This window comes from Pteronotus mesoamericanus, unplaced genomic scaffold (assembly GCF_021234165.1).
Source record: "Pteronotus mesoamericanus isolate MK-2021 breed Mesoamerican mustached bat unplaced genomic scaffold, CSHL_Meso_final scaffold_232, whole genome shotgun sequence".
In the NCBI taxonomy this organism is placed as follows: Eukaryota; Metazoa; Chordata; class Mammalia; order Chiroptera; family Mormoopidae; genus Pteronotus; species Pteronotus mesoamericanus.
In genome coordinates, this window is record NW_026555311.1 from 2,318,629 (window position 1) to 2,339,845 (window position 21,217).

At 38.9% G+C, this 21,217-nt stretch overlaps 1 protein-coding gene and 1 pseudogene across 7 annotated transcripts in view; one reads left to right on the forward strand and one right to left on the reverse strand.

Annotated features, from left to right (window-relative positions):
• Positions 1-21,217, forward strand: part of LARP4B (La ribonucleoprotein 4B) — a 79,863-nt gene that overhangs the window by 22,456 nt on the left and 36,190 nt on the right. For 3 of the 7 annotated variants that reach the window (XM_054591595.1, XM_054591597.1, XM_054591596.1), the window contains exons 2-3: positions 10,614-10,748; positions 11,748-11,807. In XM_054591595.1, coding sequence (XP_054447570.1) covers positions 10,668-10,748; positions 11,748-11,807 — 141 coding nt within the window. In that variant the 5' untranslated portion in view covers positions 10,614-10,667. Of the gene's footprint in view, positions 1-10,613; positions 10,749-11,747; positions 11,808-17,647; positions 20,973-21,217 lie in introns of those variants that run through there. The other 4 variants (XM_054591594.1, XM_054591593.1, XM_054591591.1 and 1 more) reach the window with 4 other exon arrangements.
• Positions 5,647-5,899, reverse strand: LOC129085278 (COMM domain-containing protein 6-like; annotated as a pseudogene).

The following is a 21,217-nucleotide window of genomic DNA, read 5'->3' on the forward strand; positions in this document are numbered from 1 at the left end:
CTTGGAGTTGTTTCAGAGGCTGCTTATACTATCCTCATTTTTTTGGATTCTTTTTTCTTCTTTTATTCTGATTGGTTGGGTTTTTTTGTTGTTGTTGTTTTACTTCCTTATGTTCCAAATCATTGTTTTGATTCTCAGCTTTATACATTCTACTGTTGTTTCCCTATAAATTTTTTTAAAAATTTCAATTAGTGAATCCTTTGTTTCTGGCTGGATCTTTTTAATGCTGTTGAGGTCCTTACGAACTTCCTTGAGCATCCTTATAGACAGTGTTTTGAACTCTGCATCTGATAGATTGCTTGCCTCCATTTTGTTTAGTTTTTTTTCCTGGAGTTTTGATCTGTTCTTTTATTTGGGCCATGTTTCTTTGTCTCCTTGTTTTGGCAGCCTCTCTATGTTTGTCTCTATGTACTAGGTAGAGCTGATATGACTCCTTGTCTTGGTAACATAATCTAATGTAGTAGGTGTCCTGTAGGGTCCAGTGACACAACCTCCCCTATCACCCAAGCTGGGTACTTGAGGTGTGCCCTTCGTGTGGTCTGAGTACACCCTCCTTTTGTAGCTGAGCCTTGATTACTTTAGGCAGATCAATGAGAGGGGTTTACCCAGGCCACTGAGCTGTTAAGACTGGTTGTGACCACTGCCCACCAGTCTCTGCCCTCTGTGGAGGATGAGCTGTGCAGGGTCAGAATGGTGGTAGTCTGATGTGGTCTGTAGTTATACACTGGGTGTGCAGGCTCTGCGATACCCTGGGTGGTGCAGGCCAACGTCACCCCCTACTTGTGTTCTACCCAGGGCCACTGCACATGAGCTACGAAGCAACCTGAGATGGTTGCTCCTTGTGCTGGGCTTGGAGATTCCCAGGCAAAGCAAAACTGTGAATCTAGGCTGGCTGCTGCAGTGCCACTTAGCAAGAGGTGTTGGGGGCTCACAGAGGAAGGGTGTGGCTTATTTGATAGGATTTAGGAAGTTGTGATGCATGAGCCAATACGGGTCATTCATATGGACAAGTTAACAGTTTGGGTGGGCCCATAAGTTGGATGGGACAGAATCTCAGGGGATCTTCATGGTGGGACAAACAAAATTAGCCAGATTGATGGAATCTCAGATATGGCACTGGCGAGCTCTGTGGCTCTGTGGGGAGAGGGCTCAGAAAGGGACAATGGCCTCTGCTTGTCTTTTCTGTCTGAGAGAAAACTGTCAGCCAGCTCTTGCCTTGATTCCAGACACTTTAGTTCCTCCCCGTATACCACTGGCGCCTTTCAAGCTGCTATCCTGTGCTGGAGCTCAGAGGGAGTTAATTTGAGTAAGTCTGTGTGCAGGTTCTTTAAGTGGAGCTGCTGGGGGCTACAGCATTTTTCTTCCACCAACTCAATACCCCGTTGGTTTTTGCAGCCAGAGATTGTGGGGACTTAGTCTTCCTGGCACTGAAACCCTGTGCTGGGGGGCCTGGTGTGGGGCTGGGACTCCTTGCTCCTAAGATATCCCTCCTGAATTTTTATCCACCACATGTGGATATAGAACCAGTCCATCCCGCATCTTAACTCTTACTACCAGTCTGGATGGATGTGGTTTCTTTAGTTTTATAGTTGTCTGACTTGCGTTCAACTCGATTTTTGACAAGTGGTGATGGTTCTGTGTTTTAGTTATAATTTTGATGTGGTTGTGCGAGGAGGCAAGTCGTGTTTACCTTATGCCGCCACCTTGACTGGAAGAGCTGTTATATTTTGGTGTTTGGTCGATTTTGTGTTAATTTTTATAGAGAGATACAGAGATAGGGATCCAGCTTCATTCTTTTGCATGTGAGTATCAAGTTGTCCCAGCACCATTTGTTGAAAAGAATATTCTTTCTTCATTGAATATTCTTGGTAGCCTTTTGAAAATTAATTGACCATTAAGGTAAGAGTTTATTTCTGGATTTTCAGTTCTATTCCATTGATCTGTGTGTTTATGCCATTACCACACACTATTGAGTGCTGTAGTTTTGCGGTAGTTTTCAAATTAGAAATGTGACTCTTCCAACTTTATTCTTTTCAAGATTGTTTTGGCTATTCTGGGTACCCTGTGCTTCCATAGGTCTTTTGAATTAATTTCCATCAATTTTGCAAAACGGGCAGGTAGGATTTTGCTAGGAATTGTATTGACTCTGTAGATCACTTTGGGTAGTGTTGCCATTGTAAGAATAGCACGTTTCCCCATATGTGAAGATGAGATGTCTTCCGTCCATGAACACCAGATTTCTGTCCATCAGAACCACTTTCTTATGGTGGTGGGTCTCAAATATTTTGATGTCAGGACCTCTTACTCTCTTAAATATTGAAGATCCCTATCTCTAAAAATTAAGGCTAACAGATTTTAAAAATACCATTTTCTTTTATAATAATGACAAATCCATTACATATGTGGCATTGGTTATAAAAAGATAGCAGTCCTTTCCAAAACGAACAGTAATTTAATGGGGAGAGTGGCATTGTCTTATATTTTTGTAAATCTCCTTAATGTCTGATTTAATAGAATCTCAGCTAGATTCTCCTCTGCCTCTGTATTTGTTCTCTTACCAATGTGTTATTTTGATTGAAATATGAGAAGGAAATCTGGCTTCACTCAAATGCATAGTTGGGAAAGTGAGGAGAATTGTAAGTGTCCTTTTATATAACTTTGAATGTTGTTTGATACTACACCAAAACTCTAGTGCACTTTTGTGAGGAGAGAATGAGAGTGAAATAGGCCAATGAAAATCATTTTAACCTTGTGGGACCACAGAAAGGGTCTCTGGGATCCCTGATAGCCCAAGCCACACTTTGAGATCCACCATCTTAAAGAACAAAACTGAATAGTCCAGTTTCACAATAAAATGGCATGATGACTGAATGACAGTGTTATTATCTGTATTGACAAACAACTGGGAAAGGATTTGGATGCATTTCCTGCTGGGTTAGTACTTGCTTTTTTCTAGGAAAGACACCACTAGACCTAAAAGGTAAATGAGTTTTATTAAGTATTTGTGATTATAAAAATAATAAGTTATTTTAAAAAATTGAGACTGCCAGAATGAAACCAAGTAAAACACTCTTTTTGAGTTTTCACACTTACATGTTGTTATTTATTTATTGTATTTTCTTTTAGTTTCATTTGCTTTGTTTTTAAAGATTAAGTTTTAGATATGCGAATTTTTTAAACATAGTTGTAATTATGTTGCCTACCATTTTATATCCTGAGTTTTTAATTTTGTATTATTTTTGTATTATAAATAATATAAATGCATTGGTTTCTGCTTTTCTGTAGTTCTTTTTGTGTGGTAGAGCTGCCATGAACATTGTTTATAAAATGGTTTGCAAAGTGTTGTATTACTTCATTAGTACAGATTTTATATTTTTACTTTTAAAGATTTTATTTATTTATTTATTTATTAGACAGAGGGGAAGGGAGGGAGAAAAAGGAAACATCAATGTGTGGTTGCTTCTCGCATGCCCCCTACTGGGAACCTGGCCCGCAACCCAGGCACCATGCCCTGACTGGGATGCAAACCAGCGATCTTTTGGTCCACAGGCCAGTCCTCAGTCCACTGAGCCACACTAGCCAGGGCTCATTAGTACAGATTTTAAATAGAAGTAAATATATGAAGTTTTAGATGTATATTGATACTATATTCTAGTGAGATTTTATTTTTTATTATGGAAGATTTTAACAAAAAAAGTAGAGAAACTAGTACAGTAATTCTCATTGTACCCATCATTTAGTTTCAGCTACTATCAACTTGCTGCATTCTTGTATTTTTGTTTTTTCTCTTTCCATAAATTTATAAAAAATTATTAGCATATTTTAAAGCAAATTCCAGATGTATGACTTTATCTGTACTCTTCGTTTATATCTCTTACAGGAAAGACTCTTTAAAACAAACAGTCACAGCACCTTGATTGCACTCAATGAAATTGATAATCATTCCATAATATCCTTTATTACCTAGGCAACATTCAATTTTTCCAGTCAAAGATGTCATTTTAAGCTTAATTTATTTGATTTTGAATGCAGATACAGTTCTCATATTACATAAGGTTATTTTGATTAAAGCTTTTGTATTTTGCAGCAATACAAATCTCCCATTTTTTCATGTTTTACATTTGCTATAGAAATGAGGTCATCTGACTTGTAGCATGCCCTACATTTTGGATTTAGCTAATGTCTTCCTGTTGGTATTATTTAACATGTGTTGTCCCAGAATTTCCTTTAAGTTGGGAGTCAGATGTAGAGGTTTGATGAAATAAGATGTGCGCGCGCGCGTAATACTTCATAGATGGTGCTCTTTAACAACACCAAGAAGAATAATACTTCATTCGACTTTTAGTGATAAGATTGAAAACTAGCTTTAGTCAACATCCATCTGATCCAACCATTATAAAGTTTCTTGTCATACCCTCACTTAATTTTAGGGGATGTCACTGATTGCTGCCTTCATGATTCATTAGATTTCACAGTGTTTTGATTTTCTAATTCTGTCATTCACTCTCCACTTATTAATTGCGGTTCCTGCATAGGGAGCAACTTGTCCTGATTTTGGTTATGCTCAAATAGTCATCCAGGAAAGGCAGGCTAATCACTGTTTCTCTTTAGTAATCTTCAGAAAAGTGATTTGGTGTCATAACAGCCTCCAGAGGTGACCGGTGTGGTGGTGGTACTTTGAACCATGATGAATTTTTATGTTCGTGTCCATCGATTTTTCCTGATCCCCACCTTGTCCATCTGTTATCATCAGGAGCCTTCCTTCCTTTATTGTCCCTGTGACTTGACCACAGGAGTCTTTCTGTAATAGCTTCATTGCTTTCATGGTAAGGTGTCCCAAGTGTTCACCTCAAATCGAGCAATAGTCTACAAAATAGTTAACCAGAACTCTTGTAAAATATAGATGAAAGATGAGGGAAGATGGAGGAGCTGTCACAATTTGAAGGAAATGAAAGAGAAGTGACAGTTTAATGCATTGTGGGAGCCTAAATTGGAACCTGGAATACAAAAAGGACATTAGTAGGAAAAATGGTGAAAGCCAAAGAAAATCTGTAGCTTAGTCGAAAAGTTATATATCCTGTTGCAGACAAAACAAAACAAAACCCAAAACCCCAAAACAAAAAAAAAACAAAACCGATTACATGTATTCTACTCACTTTATTTGATTTTAAGTTTGTATCTCTTTTATGCTGAAAATCTGAGTATCTAAAATTAATGTAATTTATTCTTTATCCTATCATACTATGTATAATATATAAAATAAATTAGTTTCAAGATAATACCAACATTTATCCCAAGGAACAAGCCAGTTATTGCTTTTTAAGATTTCTTGGTGAATTTTTAGGCTCTTGTGTTCAAATATCATCTTTTTTTTCCAGCTGTTTGATTTATGTTTTTATTAATTCACATGCCACTTATTTAATTATTTAATTATTTAATTCACATGCCACTTAGTTCACCTTTTAAAGTGTCAATTCATTGGCTTTTAGTATATTCACAAACTTGTGCATCAATCACCACTTATTTAATTCCTGTTTGAGTTTTTTATAATTAAAAAAATCGAAAAGCAAAACTAATTTTGTTACAGAAAGTAGAGTTCATGATTTTAGAAAGATGGTAGCAATTTATCAACCAAATAATCAGTTTTTACACAGTTTCAGTAATTAGAGCAATTTCCTCAAACTGTGGAAATTCTGAAACTGTGAAATTGTCATTTCAAAAGGATTGTTCTTTATGGGGCCTGAATGATCTGCCACTTTTAGCATCACTGCAAAATAAGGGTACTTACGTGATCTGCAGCTGTCTACCTTCACAGCCATACCCATTTCCATTGAATATCTAGAAGCTGGTTGGTGACCTTGGTCTTAGCTTCCCACAGTGATTCCCTAGACCTCTCCATAGCAAGTATCCAGGGCTCGCACCACTGACTCAGGTGGATGTTTCCTGGGCCACTGTGCAAATACTGTCATAAAATCACTTAGAATAATTTTCTGATTTATGATTAACTTGATATATGGTTAATTTGAGATTGATTTATTGCTTTGAATGTTTTAGGAAACAGACATTTCTGGTATATGTGAAAGGAATTATTTAGGAACAGAGCTAAAAGAACTATACTCTTCCAAGAATTTAATAAAATTGATAAAACTTTTTCAGTGTAGCTTTGACATGGATGAAAAATACACTGTTAGGATAGAGTCCACCAAACAGGTGGAGGGCCCTTTGCTTTGTCTTGGCTTTTTCTTGTAAAGAGCGATGAAATAAAATCAGACAAGTAACTCTTCCTCTTCAATTCATTAAGGCTGTTGAGGATGTCTCTGAAGTCTTCTGTTCCCAGAGTACTGGCTCTTAGGCCAGAAAGTACTTCGCCTTGGTGGTAGGTTTTCCCTCTTGCGTATTTCTCTTTATAATCTAGAGACCTGCTTTTTGGGCATGCCAGGAAGCAGTAGTTTATAGTTTGTCTCAAAATAGTTTTGGTCTCTTGAACAAGTAATGAAAAAGTTGTTACTTATTGGAAGGGTTGTCAGTACTTGTATCATCGTCATACTTTAAATCTTATTCTAGATTCAGACAATTATAAAGTCTAATTTTAATGCTTTGTATCTGTTGTACTGCTTACAAAGGGGTGTCTATTAATAACCCCTTTTATTGGCAAACTTGGTACTGTAGTAGTTGGACTTTTTTTGAAAACCCATATGCATGTCAAGTCAGTAATTAAGAGCCATAGAGGCATGATGTGAAGATTACTTGTTTATGGATAGCATACACAGATCAGGTTAGGACCACTACTTTTGTTGAACTGAGATGCTATCCTTGTTACCTTTGCAACTTTGTATTAAAGGACATTCAAACATACCAAAGTAGACAGGACTGTATCATGAATCCCATACCCTTCTCCAGGAGAAGCAATGGTGAAGCCCCCCCATCTCTGCCCCATGTACTATTTTGAGGAAAATTCTAGACATTGTGTTATTTCCGCTATAAATATTTCAACATGTAGAGCTCTAAAAGGCAGGGTCTCCTTTTTTTTTTCAAAAATTTTTTAGATTTATTAACTTTTAGAGAGAGGGGAAGGGATTGAGAAAGAAAGTGGGAAAGTATTCAGTTGTTTTACTGTTCATAGTTGTGATCCTCTTCTTTTTCTTAGATAAGTCCCTTTAACATGTGAGAAAAACATGCAAGAGATACATCTAGCTGGGAACCTGGCCCACAACCCAGGCATGTACCATGACTGGGAATTGAACCAACGACCTTTCAGTTCACAGGCTGGTGCTCACGGGCCAGAACAGAGTGTCTTTTATTAAACATAATCATAATATCATGATCACATCTAAGAAAATAGAGTAATTCTTGTAATACCATAAAGTGTCCCTTCAGTATTACTTACCTGATTGTTTTTTTAAGTATGTTTTATTGATTATGCTATTACAGTTGTCCCATTTCTTTCTCCCCTTTATTCCCCTCTGCCCTGCACCCCTGTCCCACCAGCATCCCCACTCCGCCACACTACCCCTGCCCCCCTCACCCCCCATCGGCTTAGTTCATGTCCATTGGTCATATATATAAGTTCTTCTGCTTCCCCATTTCCTATACTATTCTTAACCTCCCCGTCTATTTTGTACATACCAATAATGCCTCTTATTCCCTGTGCCTTTTCCCCGTTCTCCCCTCCGTCCCGCTGATAACCCTCCATATGATCTCCATTTTTGGGATTCTGTTCTTCTAGTTGTTTGCTTAGTTTGTTTTTATTTTTGTGTTTGTTTTAGATTCAGTTGTTGGTAGTTGTGAGTTTGTTATCATTTTACTTTTCATAGCTGTGATCCTCTTCTTTTTCTTAGATAAGTCCCTTTAACAATTCATATAATAAGGGCTTGGTGATGAATGAATGAACTTTAACTTTTCCTTCCCTGGGAAGCACTTTATCTGCCTTTCCATTCTAAATGATAGCTTTGCTGGACAGAGTAATCTTGGATGTAGGTCCTTGTCTTTCATGACTTTGAATACTTCTTTCCAGCCCTTCTTGCCTGCAAAGTTTCTTTTGAAAAATCAGCTGACAGTCTTATGGGAAATCCCTTGTAGGTAACTGTCTCTTTTTCTCTTGCTGCTTTTTAGATTCTTTCCTTATCTTTAATCTTGGGTAACTGAATTTTGATGTGCCTTGGTGTGTTCCTCCTTGGGTCCAATTTCTTTGGGACTCTGAGCTCCCTGGATCTCCTGGAAGTCTTATTTCCCTGGCCAGATTGGGGAAGTTCTCCTTCATTATTTTTTCAGATAACTTTTCAATTTCTTGCTTTTCCTCTTCTCCCTCTGGCACCCCTATGATTCAGGTGTTGGAACATTTAAAGTTGTCCTGGGCATTCCTAAGCCTCTCCTCATTTTTTTTTTTTTTTTTTTGAATTCTTGTTTCTTCATTCTGTTTCAGCTCAATGTTTATTTCTTCCCCTGTTCCAAATCATTGATTTGAGTCCCAGTTTCCTTCTCTTCATTGTTGGTTCACTGTATGTTTTTATTTATTTCGATTTGCATAGCCTTCACTTTTTCCTCCATTTTGCAACCATACTCAACCAATTCTGTGAGCATCTTGATTACCAGTGTTTTGAACTCTGCATCAGGTAGGTTTGGCTTTCTCCTCATCTCTTAGTTCTCTTTCTGGAGTTTTGATCTGTTCTTCCATTTCAGCTGTATTTCTTTGTCTTGGTGCGCCTGTTATGTTGTAAGGGGCAGAGCCTTAGGTATTTGCTAGGGCGGGGCAGCCCACTTTGCTGTGTTGTGGTGCTGAATGTCGGGGCAGGGTCAGAGCGGGAACCATGCAGGTTGCGCTGTTCCCAACCCCCCTTTTCAAACACTATCAGGTTCTCCTGCAGCCAGAACCCCCACAGATTTTTATAGCCAGAGGTTCTGAGATTTTATTTTGTCTGAGCTGGAACCCTGGGTTGCATGGTCTGTCTCACTCCCCAGTTTTTTTCCCTGGTTTATCTGCATGGGAATGTAGGGCCACCCAGTTGCCAGTCACAGCCTTGCTGCGTGTCCTCTCCGCCCCAGCTGCCCATCTCCACCCCTCCTATCAGTCTGGAGGATTGTTCCTTCTCTAACTCCTTGGTTGGTGGACTTTCATACAGTTCGATTTCCTGGCAGTTCCGGTTGTTTTTTGTTTCTAAATTGGTTGTTTCCTCCTTTTGGTTGTGTGAGGCGGTGATGTGTATCTACTGACACCTCCATCTTGACCAGAACTTCCCATCCCAATTATGTTTTGTTTTAATCGAATAAAGCCATAGTTTGGCCAATGTGCATCTTGTCTCCTTTTGTGTGGAAAAAGCCAGGCTGCTTGCCCAGTAATTGCCCACTTTGCAAGAACGCTTCTAGTTCTTTTTTTCCCTTTCAGCTATTGTATTTTGTTTTCAACCAAATATTTTTCTTTCCTTTGAGGATCTTTGAAGTCTAGAAGTCAATAGTGGTAAAAGCATCTACAGGACCACCTCTGTGACTTTTCAGTCTGGGTGCCAATCTACGTCTTTATTTATGAGAATTGATGTCGGTTTCTATTACAATTTAACGTATTGGTCTTTTATCCTATGTTTTGGAAAACACTGACCTCTTGAAACTGATTTAATATGTTTCAAGCATTTCTTCTGTGTGAGTGGTTTACAATTCCAAATTTGTCTTATAGCATTTAAGGGAATTTTTGTGTGTGTGATTGGTAATACTCATGACAACTGGATGAGATTGTCTTTGATCCTCAGATTATTTCGTTAACAAGGGTTTTGAGCATTAATCTTGAGCAAGTTATTGAGAATAAGGAGCATCATCATAGAAACAAAAAGCTTCATGGTTAACCAGGAATCAATAGTTAGCTTTTAAATTTCTTTTTTTAAACACTCAGAAGAGCCTAAAAAATATGTGTATTAAATCAAGGTCTTTGTCTTGTGAAGCAGTGTTGCCTAAAGTCAGACCTGGTTGTCCAGGAGCCTTGGTTCTGACTCTCATAACAGGAGGTCATGAGAACCATTATCCCTTTGGAACCAGAGTTGTTTTGTAAGCCATGTGGGAATCAGAGGAGGTTTTATGTGTGAAGTTAAGTGAGGCTTTGTAGCAAAGGCCCCTTTGCAATCTAGTGGTTAAGAATTATGAAGGTGTTCCTTTTAACTTACTATTGTTTATTTCTTCTAACAACTTGTCTTGGAACAAAGGAAGTTAATGAGGCTGTTCAGAAACACTATCGATATCTATATATCTATCTGCATATCTTTATCTGTATATATTTAGGGATTCTACAAATTACAAGTTGGAGTTCTATTAATTTTGTAATTTTCTGTTTTTAAAATATGAGTTACAGGCATGAGTGGTTATATGTGTATTAGCACATCGTTTCTAAGTCTTAGAACATTATCATGGCCACCAAATCATTGTGAAGAAGAAACTTTTTTTAAAAAGCCCAAGTATTTCTTTGGTAAGTAAGGTGCAATTAATGGGCAGATTTCTCCAAACTACTTACAAAAGGCATAAACATATGTCCTGGAAAACTTGAGGATTTTAAGACTTCTAGTAATTTCAGTTTAAGAATCAATTCTGCTCTGTACTTCAGGTTATAGTTTACTGTCTTTGTCATCTTACAGCGTCCTACAGTTAACGTTACACTTCTCCCAGTGGAACCACAAAGTAAACAGCTCATGACTTCTGATCAGGACGCTAAGGTTGTGGCTGAACCGCAGGGCCAGCGAGTCCAGGAAGGGAAAGACAGCGATCATCTGGTGAGTGCACACCCCAGGCCAAGATGGGCCTATGCATTTCTTTTTTTTCTTATAACAAATTTTACATTGATTTAATACGTAAATCAAAATAGTAACAGTGGCATGTATTATGACCTAAATATAGGTGTTACATTTTGAATAAATTTATGAGTAGCTAAGTAGAGGAAACTTGAGCACTGGGACGTAGAGAAAACAAATGGCAATTAATAGCTCTAGACACTTAAAGCCTTGGATTTTTAAAATTTTATTTATTGATTTTAGAAAGAGAGAGAGGAAGGGAGTGAAAGAGAGAAAGAGAAACATCCACTTATTCCTTTCCCTTTGGGGACTCTTTCCATTGGGGAAACAGAAAAAATGCACTCAGGGCAAGATCGCATGAATAGGGAGGGTGGGGCATGGGGTCATGCCATTTTTGGTCAAAAACTTCTGAACACTCAATGTGATGTGGGCACCTATTTATGCATTTATTGATTGCTTCTTCTATGTGCCTTTAACAAGTATCGAACCCGTAATCTTGGCATATTGGGATGATGTTCTGAACAAATGAGCTACCTGGCCAGGGCAAAGCATTGAATTTTAAATCACCAAGAAAATACAGTGATTTAGAAATAGTTTTATAAAATAGACATTGCAGTGATATGTAGTTAAAGAATTAATTAGGATTGTAATATAATTTTTTTACTTTGCTTTCATTTATTGTAAAATTTTATCATGTCAAGCAGTAATATTTAAAGTTTCTAAATGGCTTTGGGAAAAGTAGCATTTAAAAATTTTTCCCCATTGAAACTACAAGGAATTTTACTTACTGTGTTCAGTCAGAATTTCAACATATTTTAAATTTCCAGGCTCCTACATTGCTCTGAATATCTCACTGAATTTCCTTTGTTATATAAAAATGTGCTTTTCTCAGTGGGTTTTGTTTTGCTCAGTTACTGTGGTTTGATAAATATGTTTTTTTACATTGTAGTGATGGTATGTTTGATGTTTTCAATTTTACAGATGAATGGTCCCATATCTCAAACCACTTCTCAGACAAGCTCCATCCCAGCTTTGAATCAGGTAAATTCAGTCCTGGGATATGAGGGGGACCAAAAAAACCCCGGGATTTATTTATGAAAAATTGTGTATTCATTCTTACATGTTTAAACTTCAGTCACCTTCAAAGTACTCTTCATTTGATACAATACACCTATCAATATGTTCTTTTACACTGCTCAAAAGAGTTTTTGAACTCTTTGATTTTGATGACTTTTAGTGCTGCCGGTTTTTTTTGTTTCACCTCTTCCACATTGGAAAAATGTTTCCCTTTGAGCACTTTTTCCATCAGGGAAACAAAAAAGGGAGTCACTCAGGGCAAGATCCGATTAATAGGGAGGGTGGTGCATGGGGTCATGCCATTTTTGGTCAACAACTGCTGAACACTCAGTGTGATGTGGGTAGGTGTGCTTGTAAATCACCCATTATGAAATGGGCAAGTGCTACTGAAAGAATCTTCAGAAAAAAAAATTCACTGAAGTCGAATGCAGCCTCTCACAACAGTGACAGCTGGAACACTGATACAGGTGGGTTTCTAAAATACTTACCTAGTGAGGGAAGTCTGTATTACAAGGGGTCAGCTCTCCAGAAGATAATTCCATTTTTGGGGGGTTCCCCTTCATGTATCACAGTGGAGACTCACAGATATTTCCCTATAACAAATATTTATTGCAGAATAACTGGAAAATGTTGATGTTTCCCAAAAGGGATAGGGAGGACCCAGCCGGGTACAGTAAATGTCAATACTGTGTGCCCTCTTCTGGTTTCTATGTGTGTTATGTGTATAGTTCTACTGTGCCTTGTGTATTAATTTGGTGTCATGATATTCATTACAATGTTTTTAATGGTTCACTGATAATCTATTGTGTAGATATGATTAGCTTTACATATTGATATCCTGTGTTTTTCTAAAGCATACAAGTCATAGTAAGGTTTTACTATAAGAAAATTCATTCACATTTTAGCTATGATTAATGAAAGAGTATGGAAATGGACATCTGTTGGTTTTTAAATCCTGCTTTTTAAACACCATTTGCATCTGCATATATCAGGTACATTTGGAGCCATTCTAGATTTAGCTTAGTAATCTTGTAAGTGATCTTAATACATCTTACAAAGAATTGAATGAGTAAATCTTTTTTTAAAAGTAAAAAATTTAAAAGTAACCTCACAAAATTTATAGTAAACCTCCTCTGTTTCCCCAGATTATAAGCAATTCATGAGGAAGTTAGAGGGGATTAGATTGTTTATCTTCATTTAATAAGGAAAACTTAAAAAAATAGAAGACCCTCCCCCCATCCAAACTGTCGTATTTCATTGTTGTTGTTATGTGTGTAGGATTTTTTTGCATGTTGTATTTCATGTTGATTTTTAAAAAAATGAATTTCATAATATTTAAAGTAATTAAAAGCCCAGATGCAAGTCTTTTGGTTGTGTAAGAGGGAAATTATACAGAAATCATTGATAGATTTTTTTTTTTTTAAGTTGTTTTTTCTTTAAGAACAAATCATCTTCCTCCCCATGATTGATTTGCAGTCTGACATAATATTCAGAGGTCTTTATAACCTGTTGCTGGACGTAAAACTAGATTTTGGGATTCTGTCGGGTTTTGGTTTTTTGTTGTTTGCTTGTTTTCTTTCTTTAAATTACTTTGTGGGTGAGAATTGTGAAATAAGACTTAATCTAGAAAAGAAATTCAATATTTAATTTCTGTGAAGAAATAGTTTGCAACTAGTACTACCTACACATGCTTTCTTTGTTACTTCTAAGAGTTAATGGTCATGACAGAATATCATGTGGTGAGTTTTTTGTCCATCCCTGTTACTCAGTACCCCTGGCATTCCTAGTATAGATCACATCTCTGACACCAAATTTTGTAAATTGAGCATAAACTATTTACCGAATCAATTTTGCAGTGTGGCACACACTTTAGATTTTCATAGGGTTGCTAAATACTTGAGTTGGAAGGTTCCGTAAGAGACCTTCTTGGCTCACAACTTGTGTGTCCTTTAAGCATTATTTTTAACAAACTTAAGCATCTTTACAGGGAATAAAAGTCTTATTAAAGAGTAAACCCATTTTTAAAGAGTTATAATCAGTAGATACATATTTCACCTCATTTTTTCCCCCACATAGCATTTCATTAATATATTCCCTTGTACTTGGCCTGCAGTGTTTTCTTTATGTCGATAAGCCACCATTTGATTTTTGGGGCATTTACATCGTTTATTTTTTTCTTGCTATTATCAGTGGCATTGCTCTGACCATTTTCTGGCTGGCATTACTTATGGCACACTAAATGTGTAGGCATCTTATTTTGTGGCATGTCTCTGAGTACTGATGCTCAGTAGTCTGCAGTTATAATTGGCAGTGAATGTGTCTAGCAGTCTGATTTAGGAACTAGTCTTTTTTTTTTTTAATATATATTTTATTGATTATGCTATTACAGTTGTCCCATTTCTTTCTCCCCTTTATTCCCCTCTGCCCTGCACCCCTGTCCCACCAGCATCCCCACTCTGCTGTGCCCCACAGCCCCCCCAACACCGCCAGCTTAGTTCATGTCCATGGGTCATATATATAAGTTCTTCTGCTTTTCCATTTCATATACTATTCTTAACCTCCCCCTGCCTGTTTTGTACCTACCAATTACGCTGCTTATTCCCTGTGCCTTTTCCCCCATTTTCCGCTCTTCTCTGATCTCCATTTCTGATTCTGTTCCTGTTCTAGTTGTTTGCTTAGTTTGTTTTTGTTTTTGTTTTTTTTAGGTTCAGTTGATAGTTGTGAGTTTGTTATCATTTTACTGTTCATAGTTTCTGATCTTCATCTTTTTCTTAGAGAAGTCCCTTTAACATTTCATATAATAAGGGCTTGGTGATGATGAACTCCTTTAACTTTCCCTTCTCTGGGAAGCACTTTATCTGCCCTTCCATTCTAAATGATAGCTTTGCTAGAGAGTAATCTTGGGTGTTGGTCCTTGTCTTTCATGACTTTGAATACTTCTTTCCAGCCCCTTTTTGCCTGCAAGATTTCTTTTGAGAAATCAGCTGACAGTCTTATGGGAACTCCTTTGTAGGTAACTGTCTCCTTTTCTCTTACTGCTTTTAAGTTTCTCTCCTTTTCTTTAATCTTGGGTAACTGAATTTTGATGTGCCTTGGTGTGTTCCTCCTTGGGTCCAATTTCTTTGGGACTCTGAGCTTCCTGGATCTCCTGGAAGTCTATTTCCTTGGCCAGATTGGGGAAGTTCTCCTTCATTATTTTTTCAGATAACTTTTCAATTTCTTGCTCTTCCTTTTCTCCCTCTGGCACCCCTATGATTCAGATGTTGGAACATTTAAAGTTGTCCCAGAGGTTCCTAAGGCTCTCCCCTTTTTTAAAAAATTCTTGTTTCTTCATTCTGCTCTGGTTGAATGTTTATTTCTTCGTTCTGCTCCAAATCATTGATTTGAGTCCTGGTTTCCTTCCCCTTACTGTTGGTTCCCTGTATATTTCCTTTAATTCAATTTGCATAGCCTTCACTTTTTCCTCCATTTTGCAACCTTACTCAGCCAATTCTGTGAACATCCTGATTACCAGTGTTTTGAACTCTGCATCTCATAGGTTGGCTATGTGTTCATTGCTTAGTTCTATTTTTGGAGCTTTGATCTGTTCTTTCATTTGTGCCATATTCCTTTATCTGTGCATGCCTGTTCCGTTGGAAGGGGTGGAGCTTTAGGTATTCACTAGGGTGGGGCAATCCTGGTCTCAGTGTTGCGACGCTGTATGTGAGAGAGGGGTCCAAGAGTGGGCAATGCTGCTTGCTTGGCTCCCGACCGGCTTTCAGTCACTTCTGCGGCTACCCACAAGCAAATTGGGCCCTTCTGGTGCTGATTCCCAAGTGGGTGGGTTTGTATACTTTCTAGGACCCTGAGGGTCTCTCCAGTGAACTCTCCTGTGAGGCTGGGAGTTTCTCTCACCATTGTAACCCCCACAGGTTTTTTTTTTAACCAGAGGTTTTGCGGCCTTTACCTCCCTGGAACCCTGGATTGTGCAGTTTGTCTCGCTCCCCAAGTGTTCCTTACATTTAATCCACACACAAATGTGGGACCTCCCAGACCACCAGCTGCCCCCTTGTCCCCCTGGTCCTCCAACCGCCATCGTGCCGCACATCCTGTCCACACTGGCTGCCCACCTCCATCCCTCCTACTGGTCTGGATGAATGTTTCTTCTTTAGTTCCTTGGTTGTCGGACTTTCATACAGTTTGATTTTCTGGCAGTCTGATTATTTTTTGTTTTTAAATTTGTCGTCTTTCTTTTGGTTGTGCGATGAGGCAGAGGTTATCTACTTATGCCTCCATCTTGACCGGAAGTCCTGGTTTAGGAACTAGTCTTTTTAAGATTTAGTCTTTCCCACAGAGTTGGACGTAATGTGAGTCAGAGGAGAATCAACATAGTGATGGCCAAATAAATGAGTGATTCAGGAGTAGATTCGTATTTATATGGTGGTAATATCAATCATATTTATCACACAGCCCTCTGTTCTCCCTCCCCACCAAATTTTTTTTTGAGTAGTAACTGCAATCCTAGCCAATTAGTGAGCACCAAAAAGTGATCCTAACTAGAGGAACTGAGACCTGGAGATGCTTAAGTAATTTCCCCAAGATTACTCAGCTGGAACATGGCAGATCCAGGCAGCCTAGCTTCAGAGTCCAAAACTTAAGATGAGATACTTCCTCTTTGGCATCTGGTATTTCATTTAAAAGCAGAAACAAGTAGAAAATAATACCAAAAACAAAACCCAGCTCTTGTCAGACATTGGGCAACTATTTGTATTGTCTGAGTGTTTGACATTAATTTGGGATAAAGCTGGAGGATTTTAGGTGGGGAATAAGGAAGATTATTTTGACCTCATTATATTAAGAGAATGGATTATAGTGAGTTAAGAATGGAAGCAAAGAAACCAAATTTAAAAACTATTATGTAATGGTGAGAAGTGATGGTGGCTTAGGGTAGGAATGAATGGACTTCAAATTTATTTCGGAGGTAGATAAAACCACACCAGTTTGTGATTAGATGTTGGAGATGTTGGGGTGAGCGAAAGATAAATCAAGGATAGTTGAGCAATTTGATGGATGATAGCTTCAGTTATTTTAAGATGGAAAAAACTGGAGAAGTAATGATATGTGGAGGGAAAACCTACCTGGCAGAAATTCAAGCAAACAATGAAGTGGCCAGCTGGATTGCAGTAGAGAAGTTGGAGCCTGAGGTATAAATTTGAAATAAATAGATGTTCCACTATATTTTTTATGTAGAAAAGACTATTAAAACTATTAGATATGTTTTGCTACTTTGTTTTGTCTTTCCCCTCTGCTAATAAACTTAAAAGACAGTTATGTATTTACTTATTTTTTCCTCTTTTTTTTTTTAACTGTTCAACTATATTGGTCTCCATTTTCCCACCACCACTTTCTCCTGCCCCACCTACATCCACCTCCCCCCACCTCCCACCCTCAGTCCTTCCCTGTATTTACTTCTCTAAATAAAGCAAATTTTAGACAACTTGCCATTCACCATAAACATTTCAATATCCATCTCTAACTGACACCATTACAGTTTTGTGCCTAGCACTTTTATTCCTGAATACTTACAGCTGTTATTTCTTGCAGAAAATTAGTTATAAGTACCTATAAATTTTAAAGAGCAAATTTTAGTATTTGTTTTCCTTGGGGACTATACAAGCTACCTTCTGGAGTGTTGCCATCATCTCATGAAATGCAGTTCAGAGAATGCTGAAACACTAGAGAAAACAGAGGTCTGAACTTCCTTCTTCAGGCTGGGATAATAATTCAGTTATTTTTTAATTGAGTTTATGAGAGTAAGAAGAATAATATGAAAATTTTTGTTGCTATTATGAGTCTTTGGGTTCCATGGGTTGTTGCGTTTTAGTGTGTGGAGTAAGTAGGATGATGTTAGGTAGGGGCTGTTGTAATTATGATTTTGGATTTGAGTGGCAGGAACATGTGACTGCTGTGCAAGGGGCTATTTTTGGTGTCTGGGTGTTGGCTTCTCATCAGAAACCATGGAGAGTTAGTATGAGGCACACTTGTGGAGCTTAGACAGCGACAGGCATTGTGATGTGAGTGTTTGAACTTTTGAACATGGGCTGTTGTTTCAGCAAAGAATTAAGTGGTGACAATGACAGTGAAAAAACTGGCCTGTTACAAAAATCTGTGGAGGAGAAGGAACCGGAGAACAAGATAAGTAAAACTTTATCTGCATTATTTGATACGTTGGAAGGTGAAGAGCTGTACAATGTCGAACATGGAGCCAGCAGGGCAGCTGCTGGGACTAATATGTGGCCAAGAGTGTTTATGAGGTCTGGTCACAAACGGGCTCCCAGGCCGAGAAAGTTGTTCAACTCTGTTCTAGCTAGGTATGAAAATTTGGAGGAGACTGACAAGAATTCAGGTACTGCTCCTATTGAGCAGGCCTCTGAGAGTGACTGCGAGACTGTGAGTATGGGCACGCACAGCGCACAGGGTTTCTCTGCAGGTGCTGGCTCTGAAAAGGACGAGTGTCTTTCACATGTCCTGGGGCCTTCTGACCAGGGCGTTCAGGAAGGAGCCCTTGTAAATAACTGTCTGTGCCATCACTTCACTTGTAAAAGTTCTGTTAGAGAGAAAGAAATTGCAGTAAATGTTCACATCAGTTGTGATGGTGAGAATAGTGCTTTAGGTGTGTCTGATATGGAGATGAAGGGTACAAAGTCCATTTGTGTGGATCACAAACGATGCCGGAATTCAAGAGAGAATGAGTTTTACAGTATCTCTGTCGTAGATCCTGGCAGCCTGGACAGTAACGATAAGCCGTGTGCACGCAGGTGTGGAGCAGCTGCAACAGAAAAGAACTGCTCAGCTGTCGCTTTTGAGGGGGGTTGCAATTGGGCCTGCCCACCAGATAATGCTGCCCGAGGTCTAGGGGACTTAGAGGCACCCCAGGAGGAGCTATCCCCTCATGGCCTGCCAGGCCCTACTGAAGTGATGGAAGTCTCTAATGAGAAAACTAATAAGTCTGATTCTGAACTTTTGACTGACAGTGACCCATCACGTAAAGGAAACACTGGTGACATGCAGGCTGAGTCTTTAAGGGCAAACTTTTACACTGGGCTTTGTAAAGATTACACAGAAAATGTTGCATCACTTAATGTTGGCAGACTACCTGAACCAAATACTAACATAGACACTGACTCAGTAGAGAGTGTGTATGCTGTCCCCAAAGGAGAGAGCCATAGCTCAGCACTAGTCAGTCCGATGGGTGACTCACATGTTACTTTAATTAATGACACTTCCAGTGTTGAACAAAATGGTGAATCTGGGCCTGTAAAAGCTAGTGTAGATCAGAGTTTAAGCTTTGAAAAGGAAGAAGAAAAGAACTCTATAAAATCTGTGAAAGACAGTGATTGTTCCAATTTAGATGTTAACAGATCAGACAACTCAAGACTTACCACTTCAGTGAGCTTTGGAAATGAGTGTCTTCCTGTTCACCCTAATTTCCAAGAAGCAGCTCCTAACAGATGTGATGATCCCAGACCTGAACACTTGGGGCCAGCAATGGTGGAGGGACAGGATAGTGGTGATTGCAGCTCGGGAACTGGGAGCACCCAGCTTGTGAGTAAAGGAGAATTGGCTTTGCAACCTGAAAATAGTTCATCTTATCAAGATGAGGATCATGGAAAGAGGGCTTTTGAAAGGAGACCTTTGAGTCCAGAAGAACTGTGCTCAGATACTGGGGCCAGCATAGCCCAGGCCCAGATCTGCGATTTAACCTGTACAGTGCAAACAACAAATGTGGAGGGCTTATGTCAAAGAACAGACACTCCAGACCTCAGGAGTTTGCAGGAAGGGCCCCCAAACAGGGAGACGCCTGATGGCCCCAGGTGTGTTCAGAGTAACTTCATGTCCTCTGCATTTATTTTCACCTGCACTGAAGAGGAAGAGAGTGAAACAAGCCTGAATCATAAAACAGAAGATGAACTGTGTATGAAGAGTTCGGGGAGTGGCCCTCACAAACTAGAAGATGGTGAAAAACAACCACTAAAGGCTAATCACATAGAGACGAGTAAAAATGACATAGAAAATGTCAAGATAGATGCTAAAACAATCTTTCACTGGAAAACAAATACACTGAAATGCAAGGTATTGCCTGGTCAGGATGTACTGGCTTGTGTTAGCTCTAGTATAACAAAACCCCATAATTTTGAAACAAATCAAATAGAAAAACGAGAAACCTGCAGAACGAATGACTGCAAACATAAAGATCTTCATCTTGTACCACCTGCAAGTTCAGGTGCACAGATGTCAGGAGCAGAAGAGACCAGCTCTTGTAACTGCGGTGAAGGTCCAGGACAAGAGCAGGTTTCCTGCACATCCACTGAAGTCTCTGATGCCTTAGGAACTGGTGCAGTGACAGGGCACAGACCAGAACTCATAGTGGAAGAGGTGGAAGAGGGACTTTATAGGGAGAAAGACAATAGTGACTCCAGCAGCAGCCGCCACTGCAGAGGTCCATGTGGGATAAGCAGGTGTGCACACCACTTCGCACAAAGAAATGCCACAGCTGCAGTTAATAGACCTACATTAAATGGTGAAGTCATTTTTGTGGAAAGTTCAAGGGCGAATTTTGGAGAAATGGAGTTATGTGACACTCTTGCTGGGTATTCTTGCTTGGCTGGTGTGGATCCTGCCCAAGTGGACAAACAGACAGGCGTTTCTCATGAGGTGCTGCAGGCAGTTCCCATCATCCCAGGTGACAGCAAAGAAATAGTAGTACCAAGTAGTGAGAACTGTGTTTTATCATTCTCCGAAGGCACTGTAGATATATCTGAAGATCCCATAAAGGGGGATTTGCATAGCTTCCCAGAGGAGTTGTACTCCCAGTTTTTGAATGAACTTTCCTATTACCCTATAGCCGGGTTGGCAAGTCACATGTTTTCTGAAAGCTTGGCCGATGGTTGTAGATATCCGGTGGGCTGTCTGTGGACTAACACAGTTGTGAAAGGTGCACTAGAAGATGAACAAATACTTAGTGGGGATCTCCACAGTCAGCCACAGGACTTCAAGATCTCTTCCGTTTGGATGGAAAAGCTCCCTTATCAGCTACCAATGGCAGAAGATGGTGTTATTTGGGGATGGCAAAATAGAGGTACACAGTTAGTAAGTATGATTTATTGGTTTTTATTATTGTGCTGTGATATACTAATCTTTCATTTAGGTTGCTTTTAACTTAACAAAGATTTATTCTAAACAATGGTAGTTGTTTGAATCTTTATGTAAAGCTGTGAGTTACATTTTTATATTGGAGACTCTGAATTCAGTTCACTGTTTGATGTGTTATAGTCAGACTTTGTACAGGTTTGTTAGCACTAAACCTGTACTGCTGATGGTCAGATGCAGCCTTG